Raw genomic sequence first — 21,623 nt, forward strand, 5'->3', positions numbered from 1 at the left:
GTAAGATACGGCCCCCGAACAAACCTACTATAAGATCTCTGATGAACCAGTTGACGGTGGATGCCGAATACAATCCCTCTGGTTCCAATCTTGCGGGGAATAGCAGTTTCTCTGGTAAGAAACAAGAGACTTCCGGTCCATTTGGTGAAGGAGATGTCACTGATTATCCACCACTGGGGGCTGTCACTCATGGAGGGGCTCGGCAAAAGAGACCCAAGAAGACCTTCGTTCCATCTTTCGTCACGGCTTCGGATTTCATGCGGGGGTCAAAGTGAAGCAAAAAACATGCTTTTCACAGACTTTATTTATTCGAAAAGTAGAAATTTCTTCACTTACCTCAAATACATATATATATATATATATGTATAGTTGCCATGCATACTTTGTACGTATATGTGTACTTTGCAATGCCAGTCGGCCACTACATCATATACGGCAGGGCCGTAAATAGGATTTTTCCGCCGGGGCAAACATGATTTTGCTGCCCCTACAATTTTCAAAATGCGATAATTTTGCAACGGTGTTCTTTGTTCCCACCTAAAACTACAGCCCCTGAATTTTGCCGACCGGGGCAGTTGTTCCCCCCCCCTCTAGTTCCGGCCCTGTTTACGGTATATGCATATAAGAGTATAGGGCCTATATATACATTTAAGATTACAGTGTTTGCATATGTATCCATGATGTTCAAATTAAATTTTTTATCATAATTTACATAATTACATGCATAATTTATTTATTTGCGATCAATTCGTCCTTCAAAGGGTGGCGATGCGTTGTTAGGGATTTACAAACATGTTTACATAACATATAAGGTGTTAGGAATATACACTGAAGAGCCAAAAAAACTGGCCCACCTCCCTAATATCGTGTAGGGCCCCCGCGAGCCCGCAGAAGTGCCGCAACACGACGTGGCATGGACTAGACTAATGTCTGAAGTAGTATTGGAGGTAATTGACACCAGGAAACCTGCAGGGCTGTCCATAAATCCGTAGGAGTAAGAGGAGGTGGAGATCTCTTCTGAACAGCACGTTGCAAGGCATCCCAGATATGTTCAATAATGTTCATGTCTGGGGATTTATGTGGCCAGCGGAAGTGTCTAAAGTCAGAAGAGTGTTCCTGGAGCCACTTTGTAGCAATTCTGGACGTGTGGGGTGTCGCATTGTCCTGCTGAAATTGTCCAAGTCCGTCGGAATGCACAATGGACATGAATGGGTGCAGGTGATCAGACAGGATGCTTACGTACCTGTCACCTGTCAGAGTCGTATCTAGACGTATCAGGGGTCCCACATCCCGCCAACTGCACACGCCCCATACCATCACAAAGCCTCTACCAGCTTGAACAGTCCCCTGTTCACATGTAGGGTCCATGGATTCATGAGGTTGTCTCCATACCCGTACACGTCCATCAGCTCGAAGCAATTGTAACCGAGAGTCGTCAGACCAGGCAACGTGTTTCCAGTCCTCAACAGTCCAATGTCGGTGTTGTCGGGCCCAGGCGAGGCGTAAAGCTTTGTGTCGTGCAGTCATCAAGGATACACGAGTGGGCGTTCGGCTCCGAAAGCCCACATCGATGATGTTTCGTTGAATGGTTCGCACGCTGACACTTGTTGATGGCCCAGCATTGAAATATGCAGCAATTTGCGGAAGGGTTGCACGTCTGTCACGTTTAATGATTCTCGTCAGTCCCGTTCTTGCATGAACTTTTTCCGGCCGCAGCGATGTCGTAGATTTGATTTTTCACCGGATTCCCGATATTCACGGTACACTCGTGAAATGGTCGTACGTGAAAATCCAAATTTCATCGCTACCTCGGAGATGCTATGTTCCATCTCTCGTGCGCCGACTATAACACCACGCTCAAACTCACTTAAATCTCGATAACCTGCCATTGCAGCGGCAGTAACCGATCTAACAACTATGCCAGACACTTGTTGTGTTATATAGGCGTTGCCGACCGCAGCGCCGTACTCTGATTGGTTCCATATCTCTTTATTTGCATACGCATGCCTGTGTACCAGTTTTTTTGGCTCTTCAGTTTAATATATCATATATTATTCAGTGCCAGAATATTTTACATTAAAAGAACAAGGAATGGTAATAATAATAAAAAGAATAATTATCTCACATAATAAATATAAACACGTATTATTATTAATAAATAAACACGTATTGTTATCAATAAATAAACACACACTATTAATTTAATTTGTAGGCTAAATAACCGCGAAGGGATTTAAAAAATGAATTAATTATCACACTAGGGAAAAATCTTTTAATTACAGCGGACTTATAATTAATATCTCATTAACCGAAGTTTAATTAATTAAAAATTTTTTTTCGAATCAAAGTCATTAAAATTTGTTTATTTTTATCTTCTTTTCTAGGCAAAATTCTAAAATATTCCAATGGAATTTACTCCTCGCGCACATCACATTGCAAGTACGTATAAGCACCATATTTTCTTTAAAAAAATAAATGAATAAAATCAAAAACAACTACTACTACTACTACTGCTGCTTGAAAGTTAATTAGATTTCTCTTTACAGTGTTAAAATAAAAAAAAAAAACTTTCCCGTGTTTGCGAGAAACTCTCGTGAAAATGAGTTTCCGAAATGAAGTTAAGGATTGGGGGGGGGGGGCCCACGAAAATAAGTCTCTGCTGAAAATTGAAGTGGGGGGGGGGGGTCCAAAGATATTTCATTTGCACGCGTTGAAGAAAGAAAATGTTATATGTCCGTCCGTACCCCACTACCCACAAAAAAATCATCGGAGCATCGCAGGAATCGCGAAAATTCCACCGAGAATTTTCATTAAAAATTGAAGATTGGGAAAAAGGAAGAAGCGGAGACGAAAGTATAATTAAAATTTACCCCGGGACCCAACCCTTCTTCCATCTTACCCGGAGTGAAAAAGTACCATCTTGTATACTAACTATCGCATTAGCTTGCAAATTTTGTTATATGTATCACGTCTTTCATAGGAGAGATTCGGTAGGAAGAGGGGAGTGGGAGGAGTCTTCCGGGGCAAAGTGGGTGGAGCTCCGATGACAGGGTGGGGGAATAAAATATTACATTCACCCCCCCCCCATATTTATTATTTTATTATTATTTCCGAGATCCGCAATCAATTCTCATCGCACAGAATTCGTTATCAATGTCGACACGCGCATATTGAGAGAAAAGCCGAGTAAGTATAGGCTACTGCATTTCTATTGTCCTCACCGAGATAATTGCATAGCAATTAAAGTCCCGGAATTGAACTTTTTCCTTTTAATTTTTAAAAGGAAGATAAATTACAGGAAAAGGAGGATTTCTGTGAAGCGATGAGTCGGGATTTTTGGACTCGTTCCGCTTTTTAAATTGAAACTGATGACTCCTCGGAATTGGAAGTTCACAGCGAGGCAGGGGATGTTTAATCGAAATCTGGTGTTGAAGAGAGGAGCTTTTTCTTTCTCGGGGTTCCGAGGAAGGAAGGGGGGGGGGGAGATAATTAATAACCAATTAATTTTTTTAAATTCATTTACTGTATAAAATTTTACCTACTAGGAAATAATTCGTAAGTTAACAATGTTAAGTGTTTTCGCTTGATGCAAATTATAATAGATGGCGGAATTTCTATTAGAAGTGTTATTTCTTCCATAGAGGGAAAAACGATGTCACTCTCCGCTATTCATACGAAGTACGAAAAGTCCGTAACCAAGCGGAGATTGAAATGTAGTTCGGAAAGAAAATTCACATTCCTCTATGGGGAATCGAACCACCAGTCTCTCACTATCCGGGCGACTGCTCTAACCAGTGAGCTACAGAGGACAGACATTTTCTTTCCTTAGAGCATATGAATGAATGTAGGACTGCGCATAGACAGCCTCCTAGCTCAGCTAATAGCTCTTACGACGTTAGCCCCCAGATGGCGACATATAGAGAGAAACGATGTCACTCTCCGCTGTTCATAAGTAAGCTGTCCATGCGCAGTCCCGTTCAGCATTCATACATATGCTCCAAGAAAAGAAAATGTCTGTCCTCTGTAGCTCAATGGTTAGAGCACTCGTCCGGACAGTGATTGGTGGTTCGATTTCCCCACAGAAGAATGTGAATTTTCTTTCGGAACTACATCTCAATCTCCGCTTGGTTATCCAGGCTTTCGAACTTTGTTACTTCTTCCATATTTTTCCGAAATGCAGTAGTGATTTTCAATAGGCGGTCCGTGGACCTCCTGTGTTATAACAAAGCAGACATTGGACTATAAATGCAGTGAGCAAGGGAGTCCCAGAATCAGAACTAAAATTTTACGTTGGTTCCTTGCCCCTTAGGGGTGAACTGCCAATTTAAGGGCTGCCCACATGGGCCTATGAAGGGACCAACAAAACTGTGCATGTTTGTGTATACTGTTATGTAGTGCATGTAAGTGTAAAGGAAAGGAAAATTTTGACCACTTCGGAATACGGAAAAACAACATGTCGAACGTGAAGTCGGTATCTTAATTTATAAAATTCAATGACAGACACTCAGATAATCCGAGCAGCCCTTCTTCCATTGACCATTTCTAGCATGTTGGTACATGCTTTTCAACATAGCAATATGGTCCTATCTACATTCGCAGTCGGCATCACATCAGCAGCAATGAGCAACAATTTGTCTGACTAAAAATGTTATCTTAAAAATAGTCTAAAAATTTTTTATGTGACTCTCTCTCTCCTAAAAAAACCACCACCTCTTAAAGTTTTTCCTCATCTTTTCTAAATCACCGTGTATAACCTGGCAGACGCTTCGCTCTTCATCTTGGAGTGGCAAAACCAGCTTTTTGTTCAAAGTGACGTCTAATCGTTAAAGAAGCATGATGGAGAACAGCAATTGGCTATAGCGATAATGCTGATGTCACAATGCACTCAAAGATGGTGTATAAGTCAGCATAGGGTTTCAAGAAACCCTATTTCAAGCTACTTGTTAATATTTTATTAACGCTTTAAGCGGCAATTAGAAATCACTAATCCCCAAAATGCCATATCTCTTTTTATGAAACAGGTTTTCTTCCGATTTTCAGCAGGTAAAAACTAAGGGGCGTAGAGAAAGGAAATTCCATTCGGAAATAATTTTTACAAAATATCTGGGTTAGTCAATGCTAAAATAAGGGGCTTTCATGGAAGTGAGATATCCCGTCATTGCCGCTCAAAGGGTTAACATTTTCCCATATTACAAATACAAAGGCTACAACAGGAAAATTGCTCATCGTCGTAGCTGTGAAAAAAAATGCCCATAAAAATATGAATGTTAAATGTAACCAAAATACAGCAACCCAATATAATAGCACATATCACGATTTAAACTATACTGGTGTCCCCTTGTCGATGCAGTTGATTGACGGTGTATTAATAACTCATGTGTGGTCCATCTTATCCATCGCGTTGAAAATTTTAAGCACTGCGATCATATCCCCCCCCCCCCGACACCTACGTTCCTATGTAAACGTATTCAAGAAATCGTCTTTCTTCATAGCTCAAGCCCCGTGTGCCAATAAGGAAACGCGTGGCTCTTCTCTGCACCCCCTCGACCAAGTCAATGTCCCCTTTTTAAGTATGGTCTCCAAAACCTCACGGCATACTCAAATCAAGGACGAACTAAACTCCGGAAAAGTGGAAGAATCATTATAGGAGAACGGAAGAGAACTTTTTGAGAATGAAACCGAGCATTCAATTTGGTTTTTGTTTTGCCACAGTTTAACAATGTTCAGAAAACCTAAGCTGCTCGTCAATGAGAATTCTCAAATCAGTAACCCTAGATGCATCCGGTATAGTGACACCATTCAACTCGTACGAGAAACGTGGGTTGTTCGAACCAAAATGAGTGACTATGCACTTGTGAACGCTAAACGTCAAGCTCCATTCATTTGCCCATGCTACAATCATATTCAAGTTTTTCTGGAGCTTCTCCCTTTTACTTTGATTCCCGACTACCCCCATAAGTTTCACGTCATCTACGAATGTGCTCACAATCTCATCGATAACCTGATAGAGCTTATAGATAAAAAGTGAAAAAACATGGGACCAAGTCACTTCTTCGAGGGACTCCACTTTTGGATACCTATCCAATCAGCAAATTTCCCGTTCACCATAACCCGTTATGACCTATCTCTCAACTACGATTCCATCCAATTCAACACAAGTTGCTTCAAATCCCAATCTGATGTAAACGCTTCAAGAGTTTACCATGTTGGACCCGATCGAATGCCTTCTGGAAATCAAGATAAACAACATCGACGCTTTTACCATTCCCTAAAGCGTTGGTCACGTGATCATATTCTGAGTCATTACTGAGTTTTGACCTCAGCGATGTGTTAGGAAAAAAACATTTTGTTCTCGAGGAAGTGTCTTTTGGCATCTTGATGTAAACGCAGAAAGTTTGGAGATCTCTGAATATAAATATAGCGTCACGTCTGAGGCACCATAATTTTGTCTCCCCCCCCCCCTCCCTAAATTTAATCAGCATAAATACACTGATAAACCAAACGTCTTTGACTCCAATCAATGAGGGAGCCCCTAACTTCAAATGCAAACTTTTCAACTTCCCCTTCCAGTGTAAATCGATCACCCTGCGTATGAATAGAATATTTTCAGTTTCATTTCAGTACAGACTGTATATACATATAGCAACACAAAATATAACAGATTGTGCCCATTCATAAAAAAGCAAAACAAGATTAGTTACACACGCGTAATGTACAGTAGGCCCCATGTACTTACTCTTTCACACAAAATGGATGACTTCCCCTTCAGTGTCATGCTGGCCCCTGGAGTGTGTTTGCCCCCAGTGTATATTACTGTTGAGTATTTTACGGGATGATGAATTTGCTTTAAAAAGAGCCCAGGCACCACCCTGCAAGCAAGCTCTATAGGCCGCATTTCGAACGATTAGAAGGGTGTTATAGTGGGAAAGTGAAAAATTATCCTTGGTAATGGGGACTAAATTACTTCGCCTAAAAAAACAACAACGGAGGGGCACTTTTCGGAAAACCCCTGACACAGAGGGGAGAGGGAAATTCTTGTCCGGGAAGGGGTAGTTGCATGATCGATGAAATCAACTGAATGATTCGAGTCCCACCAGCACCGATCTCGAAAGACTATTTTTTGAGGTTGTGATTATGCATTATGCAAACCTTCTATTATAAAGAACAAGATCACAATTATACATATAAAATATTATATAATTATGTAATGTGTTAGAAAAACACATTTTCAGACATATATCTGTTAATGTTAAAGCCCGAAATGCAGCCAATTCGCGACTGGGATGACGATTTCGCGATTAGCCAAGAATTTTGGCCAAAGTCCGAATTGCAGAAATGATTCTGATTTTGGCCAGCCAGTTCGTGAAGTGAATATTTCTCACTTTATCTGAATTTTTATTTATTATAAAATCATTTTTTTAACTAAATACGAATCTTCATTTATTTTGAAAATATTTCCTTCAGTAATTCTAGAAAAAAATATCTTCATTAATTCCGGAAATAACATTTTAATTCTTCCAATATACAATTCTAAAAATATATTTTCATTAATTCTGAAAATATTTCTTCATTCAGTACGCTATGAGTTTCCGAAATTTTTTTTTTTGCCATTAAATATGAACCATCATTCATTGTGAAAATATCTGCTTCCTCCATTCTGAAAATATCTCCTTTATTTATCGTGAAAATGTCTCCATTCATTCTGAAAATGTATCCTTCATTCATTCTGAAAATATCTCCTTCATTCATTCCGAAAATATCAACTTCATTCATTCTGAAAATATCAACTTCATTCATTCTGAAAATATCTCCTTCATTCATTCTGAAAATATCTCCTTCATTCATTCTGAAAATATCTCCTTCATTCATTCTGAAAATATCCCTTCATTCATTCTGAAAATATCTCCTTCATTCATTCTGAAAATATCTCCTTCATTCATTCTGAAAATGTCTCCTTCATTCATTCTGAAAATATCTCTTTCGTTCATTCTGAAAATGTATCCTTCATTCATTCTGAAAATATCTCCTTCATTCATTCTGAAAATATCTCCTTCATTCATTCTGAAAATATCTCCTTTATTTATCGTGAAAATGTCTCCATTCATTCTGAAAATATCTCCTTCATTCATTCTGAAAATATCAACTTCATTCATTCTGAAAATATCAACTTCATTCATTCTGAAAATATCAACTTCATTCATTCTGAAAATATCTCCTTCATTCATTCTGAAAATATCTCCTTCATTCATTCTGAAAATATCTCCTTCATTCATTCTGAAAATGTCTCCTTCATTCATTCTGAAAATATCTCCTTCATTCATTCTGAAAATATCCCTTCATTCATTCTGAAAATATCTCCTTCATTCATTCTGAAAATATCTCCTTCATTCATTCTGAAAATATCTCCTTCATTCATTCTGAAAATGTCTCCTTCATTCATTCTGAAAATATCTCCTTCATTCATTCTGAAAAATGTCTCCATTCATTCTGAAAATGTATCCTTCATTCATTCTGAAAATATCTCCTTCATTCATTCTGAAAATATCTCCTTCATTCATTCTGAAAATATCTCCTTTATTTATCGTGAAAATGTCTCCATTCATTCTGAAAATGTATCCTTCATTCATTCTGAAAATATCTCCTTTATTTATCGTGAAAATGTCTCCATTCATTCTGAAAAATGTCTCCTTTCATTCTGAAAAATGCCTCCATTCATTCTGAAAATGTATCCTTCATTCATTCTGAAAATGTATCCTTCATTAATTCTGAAAATATCTCCTTCATTCATTCTGAAAATATCTCCTTCATTCATTCTGAAAATATCTCCTTCATTCATTCTGAAAATATCCCCTTCATTCATTCTGAAAATATCTCCTTCATTCATTCTGAAAATATCCCCTTCATTCATTCTGAAAGTATCCCCTTCATTCATTCTGAAAATATCTCCTTCATTCATTCTGAAAATATCTCCTTTATTTATCGTGAAAATGTCTCCATTCATTCTGAAAAATGTCTCCATTCATTCTGAAAAATGTCTCCATTCATTCTGAAAATGTATCCTTCATTCACTCTGAAAATATCTCCTTCATTCATTCTGAAAATATCAACTTCATTCATTCTGAAAATATCTCCTTCATTCATCCTGAAAATATCTCATTCATTCATTCTGAAAATATCTCCTTCATTCATCCTGAAAATATCTCATTCATTCATTCTGAAAATCCTTCAGTAATTCTTGAAATGTTTTCATTAATTCTGAAACTATATAGCCTATATACAGGGCGTCCATAATTAAAAGACCTTATTTTAAAGTAGCCTGCAGGCGAAACCAGTGATCAGAAAATTGTGAAATTTTGTGAAGGACTTCATGAAGTGTGTGTATGATGGGAATTTGTTTCAGGGGGGGGGGGTTAGTTGCACATGTCACCACCAGAGGGCGTATCACTTTTAATAACTGTGGTAAGCATGTAAATTTATGTGATGGCTGCAGCTGTTATAAAACCTAGAAACATTCGCGGAGATCTTGTTTCCCAATTGCTGTTCACAATGACGATAAGTTTATGTGATGCGCTTTCTTGGTGAAATTGTTTTACCAAACCAGCAATTCCGCAGTAACTGCTCTACGGAAATACCGGACTTGGAAAAGGATTCGAAAGGGTCCATTGAATGTTAAAAACCTTCGGAGTAGGGTAATGAAATTTGAAACCACAGGAAAAACCAGGCTGTTCGTCCTGGAACAGGAAGAAAACCCGTTTCTATAGACGCAGTACATGAGGTTTCGCTTCAGGTGGAAGAGGACAGAGCTTCAAATTCTCGTGGTAGCACTAGTGTCAGGCGTGTAGCACAGCCGTTGAATAGGCCACTTTCAACTGTCCATAAGATCATGCGGAATGTCCTCCGATATCATCCGTACAAACTTTCACTTGTGCAGCGGTTGCTTCCACACCTCTGGACAGACGAAGTGCATTTTCACTTGGATGGTGCGGTCAATACTCACAACTGCCGAATTTGGGAACCAGAAAATCCGCATGTTATCTTAGAGCAGTGTTTCCCAAAGTGGGCAATATCGCCCCCTGGTGGGCGATAGAATGGTCCAAGGGGGCGATAGAACCTACTGATTTAACATAGGATCCTATGGGTTTACGTGAGTTGTGGGGGCGATGAGAGGAAAAAATTTCTGATGAAGGGGGTGATGGAACAAAAAGTTTGGGAGACCATGTCTTAGAGGTTCCGTTGCATTTACCAAAAGTAACGGTATGGTGAGGATTTACTGCATCATTTATTCTCGGTCCCAACTTCTATTAGGAGTTACGTTCTACAGGTCCAGTGACATGTTCGATCAACGGGAAGCGATATGTATTGCTGTTACAGAACGAAATTGTTCCGGCTTTGTAAGCACGTCACTGAACTTGCAGACACAATCTTTATGCAAGACGGAGCTCCTCCACACATTGCAGTGTGTGTTGAGAATGTTCTTAAAACCATTGTACAGAAGAACGTGTCACCAGCCGGCACTTCCCTAATCTATGGCCTCCCCGATCCCAGAACCTTAATCCATGCGATTTTTATCTTTGGGGACATTTGAAACGTCTGGTCACAGAGTAATAATACTATAGAGTGCGCGCGAGGGGTTACAATGTGAAGCAAAGATCCGGAGTCACGTGACTCCGGTCGAAAGGCTGGTCAGGGAATCTCGCTGGCAATGCTTTCCTTATGGCTACTCGTATGACGATCTACACGCGCTGTCTTATTTTTGATTAGAATGGCCAACACTTGCGCAGCTTTCGGATGTTCTGAGCGGTTTAGGAAAGGGGGACCAGTATCCTTTCACAAGGGAATACTTTTTTGCTTATTCCTCTTCTTATAAATTAAAAATTGGAATATTAAATTGACGATGCAATGGATTTCTGACGTAATCTCAGTTTTTAACGACTCCATTTTTGATTTAATTCAATTAAAGTTCCAAGTTTTGGTAAAATTCAAATGTCATGAATCATTATTAAATGTTTTAATAGAATTTTTGGCAATAAATGATTGAAATTGTGAGTTTTATGAAGTTTTAACTGAAATATACGTCTCCGCAAGATTTGGCGAGATTTGGCGAGCTAGTGAGTTCATTCGAGTTTTGCTCAACTTGGAAGAAAATACGCTTTTCAGAAGGAGAAATTTATGAAAAATATTCTATTTAAATAGAATGTGAGGAAAACTCCCCCCCCCCCTAGACAATTGCAGTTTTGCATAAAAATGCATAACAACCTCTAAAAATAATAGTATTTTTACCCCTCTTCACACCTGACATAAAACTATTACAGAAAAGAAATTTTTTTATTCATTAATTTATGTTTGTTGTATGTGAAATTGCCGCTTCAAACAAGAAAATTAATTATTCAATTGATTTTTTGAGTCAATATCTGTACTAAGACCTGAAGTCATATATTGTGTACCTCAGATGTTATCTTGAAAAAGAATCATTCTAAAAACGATTTAATACCTTAAATTAAGATTAACATATGCATACTTTTGGAGCGAAGAGATTACATATGTCACATATATATATATATATATATATATATATATATGTGACATGTGTAAATATTATGTTATGTATATGAAATATTATATCCTAAAATATTATATATATATATACACACTTTAAATTATTACATATATACTCTACATGGAATTTTAATTCTTATAATTTAGAGAAATTGATGATGAGATTCTGTAATTTTCTTGAGTAAAATCTATTTTAATCCTGAAATATTATGTAAGTGTTTACAGTTTTGTGTGATGAGGTTATAAAAGGTTTTTCAGGAATGTTAGAAATGAAACTTTTTCTTATTGTTTGAATATTATTTCATGACTGAATATGGTATGAGTGTGAATGTGTTACATTACATAACATAATATGATGCATTATAATTAATTATGAGTATATAGAGTAAGTGTAATGTTCTGGAAAGATATATTTTTGTTTTAATAACCCCTAGTATAAATAAATTTTCGAAATTAAAAGCGACAAAGTGAATGAAGAGAATATTTAAAAATATAAATGAATTAGGCTTTACAACATATACGTTGTTCCGTTTTCCAATATTTGTTTATTTTATAGAATTTATTTTTTCAAATCTGATACTCCCTAAATATTTCACATAAAAATGAGTGAAATTCATTGAAAAAATGAAGGAAAGTGTTCATCAACTTGATCGAATTGAGTCAAATTTCGTTACAGCAACATCCTAGCTTCTGCGAAAACGCGCCAAATGTAATAGCGCAGAACCTGTTCTTTCCCTGACAATACTGCTCATCTTTTCTTCACGTTCGACAAGTTTTATGAATAGCGTGCGCGGTCTATTTATATCTTAAGTCTATGCGTCTGGTAAGTCGTGAAAATCCAACAACTTTACCTGACCTTAAAGGGAGCATTTCACGCCACGTGCTGAGCATTTCCCCGCGCACACTTCAGTCAGTTGTGGAACATGCCATCTTGCGATTTCACATGGTATCTGAAAATGATGGCCATCATGTGGAACGTGTTTTGTTGCAGTAACAATGGTAAAAGTGTTTAACAATTGTTAGAATTGCAAACGTTTGCCTAAATGTGACAGTTCTTAATGAAACGCCCTCTGGTGTCGACATGTGCAACTGATTCTCCCCTCCCCCTGAAACAAATTCCCATCACTGCATGAAGTCCTCCACAAAATTTTACAATTTTCTGATGACTGGTTTCGCCTGTAGGCTACCTTAAAATAGGGTCTTTTAATTATGGACAATAATTCTAGAAATATTTTTCATTATGAATTTTCATGAATTATTAAATAATTTTTTTCCACGAATTCCAAAATTATTTTTCAATAATTATGAAATTATTTCTCGATTCTGAAAATAATTTTTCCATTAAATATGAATCTTCATTTATTCTTAAAATATTTCTTTCAGTAATTTTGGAAATATTTTCATTGATTCTAGAAATACTGTATTTCTTTCAGTAGTTTTAGAACTACAGTCGAATCCCGTTTTAACGAATATCGTTATAGCGAAAATCTCGTTTTAACGAATATCGTTATAGCGAAAATCTCGTTTTAACGAATACCGTTATAGCGAAAATCTCGTTTTAACGAACAATTTTCTAATCCCCCCCCCCCCCCCAGATAAGTTTACATAGGAGCAATGCGAAAACCCGGGATTCCTATATAACGAAATTCCGTTTCAACGAAGGGATTTCTCCGGTCTCCTGGAGTTCGTTACAACGGGATGCGACTGTATTTTTTTTAAATAAATATGTGACCATACGTATTCCCAAGAGAACTTTAGAATCTGCCCAGGGAATTTGTTAGTAGACATCCATGACCGAACCAGGATTCGTACCCAGACTTGCACATTCAGAAGCTGGCTCCCTAACCACTAGACTGCCAGGTGGCTTTTTCATTTCACTGCCGGTATTTTCATTTTTCTTCAAATCGATTTTCATGAAATGTGAAATCATTTTTTTATCACCTATTCCGAAATTACCTCATTCAATAATTATGAAATCGTCTCTCTCTTAAATCCTAAAATTATTTCTTTCAATAATTCAGTAACTATTTAAGCGTTTTTGTCGGCGGGGCCATTGCAAAATGCCTCGTGGGATGCGCGTGGCCCCACTGGCCATGCGTTTATGACCTCTTTCCTATACTGAAGTGTATGCACAATTGTGATTATACATAATCGTCAGTAAATGTGATAAATTCTCGTTATATATCAACAAAATTTATCAAACGTACTTGAATGGTCAGCGATTATTCATAATCACCGGATTTATTATGTATCCACTCTGAGTTGGCCTCTGGCTACGTCATGAAACGTCACAATGGGCGACGTTCCATTTATCTAAGACGCCTTCATATACTATTATTAAGGAGTTCTACATTTATCTATAGCCATTAGAATAAGGGTGATTCTTGATAAGGGGGCCTGATCAAGTCGTCTTACATTTATCTTCTTTCGGTAGAAAGAAGGTCGTAGGGGAAAGGAGCAGGTTGGTATTTTCCGTTGGCGTCTTTTGCGCTATTTTAGTGAATCCCCCTTCTCCCCCGTTTCCCCTCCTTGGAAAATGAACCCTCCCTTCACGCGTCAAGGTCAGAGGCCAACTCAGTATCTCAGTATGGCATACAATATCGCTCATAGCGTAACATATTGGCATACATACATTGGGAGTATAAAAAATTCAATGACTGAGCCGACTGATCTCTAATGTATACGCTTATACTGTATGTGATCATCACTATCATTCTGCCCCACCCCCCGCCCCAGCCTTTGAAGTCTATGTAGGTACTCAAGGCTAAAGCGCTGACTGGTGCACACAGGTTTGTTCCGTGGTTTAGAATTTGTATTTAAATAGGAGACGTTTGTGTGGAAAACATAGATATAGGCTGTATACAAATACAGGGTGTTCTGTTAATGGACCGACAAACTCAGAGGGTGTGTAGTAGGCATCAAGAGGAACAAAAATTGCAATGGAGCATGAATTGTTTTTACTTCGTTGTAGACTGTGCAATGACGTCAGCGGCCGCCACCTCCAACAACTCTTGTAATAATTAATCAAATAATCTTTTTGCAGTTATTATTGTACTTTTTGTCGTTCCAGCGGGACGTCGAAACCTGCATACTTCCGCGATTCTCACCCTGTCAACGTGGTTTCCGACACCCTGTTCCATTGCAATTTTTGTTCCTCTTGATGTCTGCTAACAACCATCTGAGTTTGTCGGTCTATTAACAGAACACCCTGTATACATATAGGCAACATATCTTGAATCAGCCCTATGCTGACCCAATGCGATGTGTCTGGAAGGGCGACTTTTTGTTTAGGTTCGTAGCATCATCCTGTGTCTTGCGGGACAGACTTATTTCTACCATATTACCCAGCTCTTTAGAGGGGTGATCGTCCCCATCTGCATCCATACCTGTGGTGACTATCAATTCTGGATCGGAATTACACTATAAAAGTTTTTTTTTTTTCAATAAAACTTGAAAAATGCAACCAATAAGCGTGTCGATGACGTTCTAGCGAATGTAACTGATTCGATAATTGGTTTCATTTTTGAAGTAGCCTATTATAAAACAACTTTTCTTAAACTTTTATAGTCTAATCCCTGCCCAGTTCGCGTTTCGCCTTGTCAGAAATTGTACCGTCAGGATTTCAACTTCCAGCTATCAGAAGAATTTACCGCATTGCCTTCAGGCTAGACCGGAAGTTGCCACTAAGGCTTACCTTCGGTTATCTTGCCTTGTCTTGCATATCATTTGTCCTAAGGCCGGGATTACGCTATAAAATTTTTATAGAAGTTCTTTTATAAAACCTGACAATTGCTAGAATGTGACCGATAAGCTTATTTGTTGCATTTTAAAGTTTTATAAAAGAGTTTTCATAAAAATTTCATGGTGTGATCCCGGTTAAGATGCTCGTCTTCCACCATGAAGGTTACCGTCTGGGTTCAAATTTTGAAGGAGAACATAGATAATAAGTTCATTACCTACCGAGCCTGAGGTGACCACCGATAGATGGTGTCTTCCTAAATCTATTGTTCTATCACTTTGGTTCCCCCTCCCGAAATGAAAGTGCCCCCCCCCCCGAACAAAATTTCTGGCTACGCCCCTGGATGGCATAGATGGTTCGCAAGCAGGTGATAAAATTATTCACCCGTTGTAATTGATATTAATAATATCCATATGGGTTCAAATAAAATTATATCTCCATACTTAGGTTCACCGTACATCATCGAGGAGGAGGCAAGAAATTGCTATCCTAAATACGGGATGCCACTAACTTTTGCCAAAAATTACAATTTATTGCTTTAAATGCAATATGCTAAATACTGCTAAAATTGCATAATTTTGTGGAAATAACAGCCTACTACTAATCACAGAAAATGAAAATTTATTTCACAAAAAAAAAAGATCAAATGATCTGATGATCTTATTTCATTGAGAAAAATAAAATTCAGTAAATTGGGATCTTATATGATAATCCGTAAAATACAGACAATAGCCATCAACAACATTTTCAGAAGTAACCAATTCCAAAAAAATTGAGAACAAAACGTTAAAGTTCCAAAATGTGTGAGATGAATATTGATAATCTTTGCTATAATTAATTATCGTAACATAATATATATTATGAAAACGCTGTATGTGTGTAATTACAAATTCAAATAAGTATCATTGAAAAAACTGCACGGATATGTAAAGAAAATCGGAACAAAGAAAATTATACAGGAATGTCCCGTAATTCGGGACACAAGTGGTCCATCAAATTGTTTCAAACATTTTACTGGTCCTTGTTTTCAGAGAGGTGGAGAAACACTGCTATATAAGGCGATATGACCGCAGTTGGTACGTGGTAAAGTAAATATATATATATATAAAAATATGGCTCTCCTGCTTAGTGATCATTTGACTGCAGTGCTTGCTGATACAATTATTGACAGAATCTGATATATATTGAGCTTTGTACAGTGCTGTCTTAACGCATGGGCCCACCCGGGCCCCAAGAGAAGAGGGCCTCAGAAAAACAAGAAGTACAGGGTGGGCAAAAAGTCCGTGAAAACTTTAAAAATTCATAAGAACCGGAAAAATAACCGAAATAAAAATCGGTATGCAGGATTAGCATTGCTAGGTCACGGAACTTTTTTTAAGACGGGGAAAAAACTCAAAAGAACAGCCGATAAGTGGCACTGGTACGAGTGGTACGGTCCCGGGTGCATCGATCCAGTCCATCCAATCTGTCGGAACTGAAAGATGCGATCCGCCGAGAGGTGTCATGTATACATCCGGACCTGCTGCACTCTGCTGTTGCTGGATTTGTGACTCGCCTGCAATGTGTGGTGGTGGTGGTCATGTGGAACACATACAGCTGCAATAAATGATTTTGAGGCATTCTGTTCGTTATTTGCGTACATTTTCTTTCACTTGGGTACGTCAGCGCCACCTATCGGCTGTTTTTGAGTGATTTTTTTTCTTTTTTTCTGTCTTAAAATAATTCTCGCGACCTAGCGATGCTAACCGTTTTTTATTTCGGTCATTTTTCCGATTTTTATGAATTTTTAAAGTTGTTACGCAATTTTTGCCCACCCTGTAGTTGAATTTTTTGAGAGTTTTCCAGATGGGGGGGGGGGGGTCAGAAGAATCACTTGGCCCGGGGGGCCCATGTGCTTTTAAGACGGCCCTGGCTTTGTACATATTTGAAAACGGCCTATCCAGGGCCGGATTAACCATTAAGCAAAACAAGCACGTGCATAGGGCATCAAGAGAAAAGGGGCACCACAAAAAATAAGTAAGTAGTACATTTTTTTAATTTAAATTTTTCTCCCAGCATCAACTATCCGGTAGAAAATTCTAAAACTTTAAGAGCACTTGATTGTAGAGTTGAATATCTTTATCGAAAGATTGACCAGGACTGCAACTAATTGAGGACGGGGGGGGGGTGTATGGTGCGCAGGCTCTGGACCAAGAAGGGTACTGAGTTTACTATTTTTTCGTTAAAAATTGTGGGGACGGGGGCGCCAAAATGGATACAGATTCCTCTAAGTAACAGGGTAGATTTTAGTTTCTAGTTCCGACCCCGAGGGTGACACAAAAACAGAACAACTAAGTTAATTGCAAACAAGAACTTGTATCAATGCTCAGTATTTGGATTGAAATTTTGCTATATTTCCATAAAGTACCGTAAGCACAGAGCTGTCTCAACAGAATCATAGGCCTCTGGGAAGAACAAATTTTTCTGAGGCCCCCCTCCCCCACTTAGCTATAAATACCCCTGCATACTTACTCATTCCAAAACTTCAACCAGATCAAATTGTCATGAGGCCTCCCGGTAATCGATGTTCCCGAGCCGTGGGATCATGTAAAAACGTGGGCCTTGAGTGAAATGATTTTTTTGAATCGCCCACCCCCACTTAAAAATAATTGCATACCAATTTACACACTTATTCGTGAAAATTGTAAACAGATCTAATTGTCATGAGGTCCCGGGCCATGCGTTAAGATTGAAAGAGGGGGGGGGGGGGCACCAAAATAATTTATCATTTGTGTGCTTAAGGCCTTCATATGGGTTAATCCGGCCCTGGGCCTATCGTTGTTCTTAAGCCTCAGTAGATCACATATTAAACTCATGGAACTACAGTTTCCGCTGAAGTAGGATACAACAACGCTACCAAGTGAGTGGGGTCGAACTCCAACCGTGGTCCCCACATCCTGGAGCAGGGCTAGGCTAGGATCTTCTGCGGGAGGGGGTCTCCGATCAGACTTTTCACGGGATCTTCTATAGTTAATTTGTAGTGTGAAAAAGCAAAAAATTGATGAAAAAATGGCCCCGGCCTAGAGCTCGGTCAGCCCAGCCTTTGGGGGTGGGGGGCACGACTCCAACCATCCAGCTTGAGGTTCAAAATGATCGCGTTCATTTCCTTGCCGTCACACAGCGTCCCTCTTCTCCTCGGTTGAAAAAGGAAAAGGTCAAAAGACGATTACATGGTGTTGAGACACGAGGATCCAATATCAAGGCACAGTTTCGAAATGATAATCTGATAATTCATCGCAAGATTCCATTCAACGTGTAATATTATTTTTCTTTTAATAACAAATCCATTCACTCAACAGAAATTCGAGTCTTCTTTTACAATCGCTAAAACTGTTATTTATCCCATTAATTACACATCCACGTGTTTCCCATTACGTTCACGTCAATCATTCCGTGTGTCACGCCTACCTTCATGATGTTTCGACACGCCTACGAAGCATCGTCGCACTGTAATTGGTGTTTTCAAACTGTTGGGCGGACATACGAGCGACGCTCGCCAGCGATTGGCAGCGGCCGGCCGCGAATGGGCGAGGCGATACGCGTCGGGAAGACCTCCCAGGCAGCCATGACAGGAGGCTTTTCAAACAGGAACCAGTCCCGGTTCCAAACCAGATTCGTCGGCGTGGATGCTGCACCCTGTTGTTATTGTTGTTATTTTCTTTTGTACCGACAAGTGAAAATTGATTCGCGTAATTGAAATTACATGTAGCCGGTTGTTTGTAATACCGACCGAGGCCCTTGAGCATGGACGCGAGGCTCTTGAGCCAGGGTTTCGGACCGGAGCGCTTCCTGAGCAGAGCCGCCGCTTTCGGGGCCCAATTCGCACCAATAGCTCCTTACAGCATCCCGCACCGTTCGCCATGTGATCCGAGACCGTTACTGGGCACTCCACTGACAGCCACCGGGGTCCCATCATCGTACTCCATCGACGGTATATTGGGGACCCAACCACCACATGTATCCACGGGACTCCAACCGAGGGCCCGTTTGCAATTACCGAGGACTGAATCGAGGCCTAGGACTGCGAGTATCTGTCCTCCGAAAGGTGCCAGCAAGAGAGGTAAGTTTGCGTTTCTTTGTTGCTTCAATAATAGCTTCAAATAACCTCCGATAAAGTAAAGTAGCCTATAGTCTCGATAATTGGATTCCCGAAATATCGAGATTCCGGGTAATCCGAGGTGCTCTGGAATTTTTCAAAATTTCTTCTCAAGAGCGCTTTACGAATTTCTTTTGTTAGGCTATTCCAATGAATGCGAGTAACTTCAGTTTCAACGGGTATTGATACCTAGGCTGTACAGTACCCCGTATGAGAGAATTTTCCACAGGCCCTTCTATAGTAAATAATTAGTGTAAAAAATAATAATAACATCATATTGGGCCTCAGGGATAAGAGAGCCCCTGTCAGCCTTCCTTATAAAGAGGCCATAGGTCTTAGAAGATCTAATCTTAATTAACCAAGCCAGTGGTTCCCAAAGTGTGCGTCGTGGCTCTCTGGGGCTTCGCCAGGAGTTTGTGTAGAACGGGGGGGGGGGCCTTCAACCGCTAGCGCAACGCAAACTACATCTGACGTTTTAGCCAGGCCCGTGGTTCGTTCGCTGAGCAAAACAACACACATGCTGTCAAAGAGCTCAGTGGGCCACAAATATCTCGGGGGCCATGCGTTGAATACCCCTGATACAGTGATTTGTGCTGGTTCAGTGTTTTGTAGTGATTCTTTTCTAGATTTGGCTACTTCGGAGGGTCGCGGATTAACGATGATAAGGCCAAAGGGAGCCATGGGTGGAGAAAGTGTGAAAATCGCTCAACTAAACCATTCAATCAAGGCCAAACTAGGTGAGAGTAAAGATTAAGTATGAATACATGTCTCTAACCCGCCACCCCCAAAAGCCGATTTATTTTGTTCAGTTTGGATTATCTGAGTTTTCAGTAAATCTGAGGTGACTTCGGTCCCGTTCACCTCGTATTATTATCGAGACTGTGCTGTAACATTTTCTCCCGCAAGTACGGCTATACAACCATGAATTTTAGGTTTTTCTTTTGTAAGTGTGGCTGTATCTCTGCTGCAATAGCTATATGAAATCCAACATATCAGGATTTTTTTCATTTTTCTTCGTATCTGAATTGGACCAATAAGGCAAGTCAATTTGTCCCTCGTTGCAAAGAGCAAGTTGTTTACCACTCTAATGGAGGCCTCCCCACATGTTGCAGCACGTCCCACTACGGCGAATTTATGAAGTGAAAAACAAGAAAATGATAAGAATCACACGCCCCCCCCCCCCGGGTTGGAACCCGGTCAGCTCTACCCTTGAGGGAGGGGAAAGGGGCATGAACACTACTGTTTGAATGTTTATCATGTCGCTATGCGTTGCCATTGCGTAATTTGTCGTTTCTAGCAGCAGACTTCATACGATAACAACAATAAATGTAATACAGTTGATCCCGCTTGGAACGTTTACCCGATTAGTAAGACTCATTTTCGTGGTCCCAACTCTTGATAACTCTCATCGAGATTTCCCGTTTGAAAAGTTTTCCCACTTACGACGCTTTTTCCTTGAAATTTAATTAAAAACGTTATAAGTGGGAAACACGGCCTACCAGCACATATACAGTAGATCCCGCTTTTGTTCAAAAAACCCATCATGGAAAAGTTATAATCGGGAAACGATTTCAACGGGAAATTTTGGTGAATAGGCAGGCCTATTACTTTGAGTTAGGACCAAGAAAATAAGTCTTACTGAGCAGGAAAACTTACAGGCGGGATCCACTGTATATTGTTGTAGACTGTTATTTCTCCGCTCACTAATACAGTGGATCCCACTTAGAACGTTTTCCCGCTTCTCATAGGCTACAACTCATTTTCGTGGTCCCAATACTCATTGAGATTTCCCCGTTTGAAGCGTTTTCTCGCTTACAACGTCTTTTCCTTGGTGATTATTTGAAAAACAGTATGAGTGGGATCCACTGTATATTGTTATTGGAGGAATTACAAATAAAGTAAAAGAAGTGAAGGGAAAAAAATCATTTAAAAATGATAAATGAAATTAAACAATCACCTGAAGAAAAAAAAATCAATCAATATGAATACAGCAAGAACTATTTTGAAAGCTATTGTTGAAGTCGAAAAGACATTGTTTAAATCGCAAAAGGCCTTATTCAAGCGAAAAAATCCATTGATAGAATCGAATTGTTATATTCTTGAGAGTCCAAAGTGCTCTTGCTAAGGTATCAGCCGTAAACGAATTTATTTGTTTACATAGGCGTACGCAGAATTTTCTCAAGGGGAGGGGGG

At 39.3% G+C, this 21,623-nt stretch overlaps 1 protein-coding gene across 1 annotated transcript in view; it reads left to right on the plus strand.

The window, feature by feature from the left end:
- The first annotated feature begins 18,916 nt into the window (after positions 1–18,916).
- Positions 18,917–21,623, plus strand: part of LOC149065024 (uncharacterized) — an 83,473-nt gene continuing 80,766 nt past the window's right edge. Inside the window, exon 1 of the mRNA XM_089254372.1 lies at positions 18,917–19,394. Coding sequence (XP_089110498.1) covers positions 19,079–19,394 — 316 coding nt within the window. The 5' untranslated portion in view covers positions 18,917–19,078. The remainder of the gene's footprint in view (positions 19,395–21,623) is intronic.

The sequence above is a fragment of the Pholcus phalangioides genome, unplaced genomic scaffold, assembly GCF_987345545.1.
Source record: "Pholcus phalangioides strain wild (caught in Gottingen) unplaced genomic scaffold, Ppha-v1.0 ptg000041l_1, whole genome shotgun sequence".
In the NCBI taxonomy this organism is placed as follows: Eukaryota; Metazoa; Arthropoda; class Arachnida; order Araneae; family Pholcidae; genus Pholcus; species Pholcus phalangioides.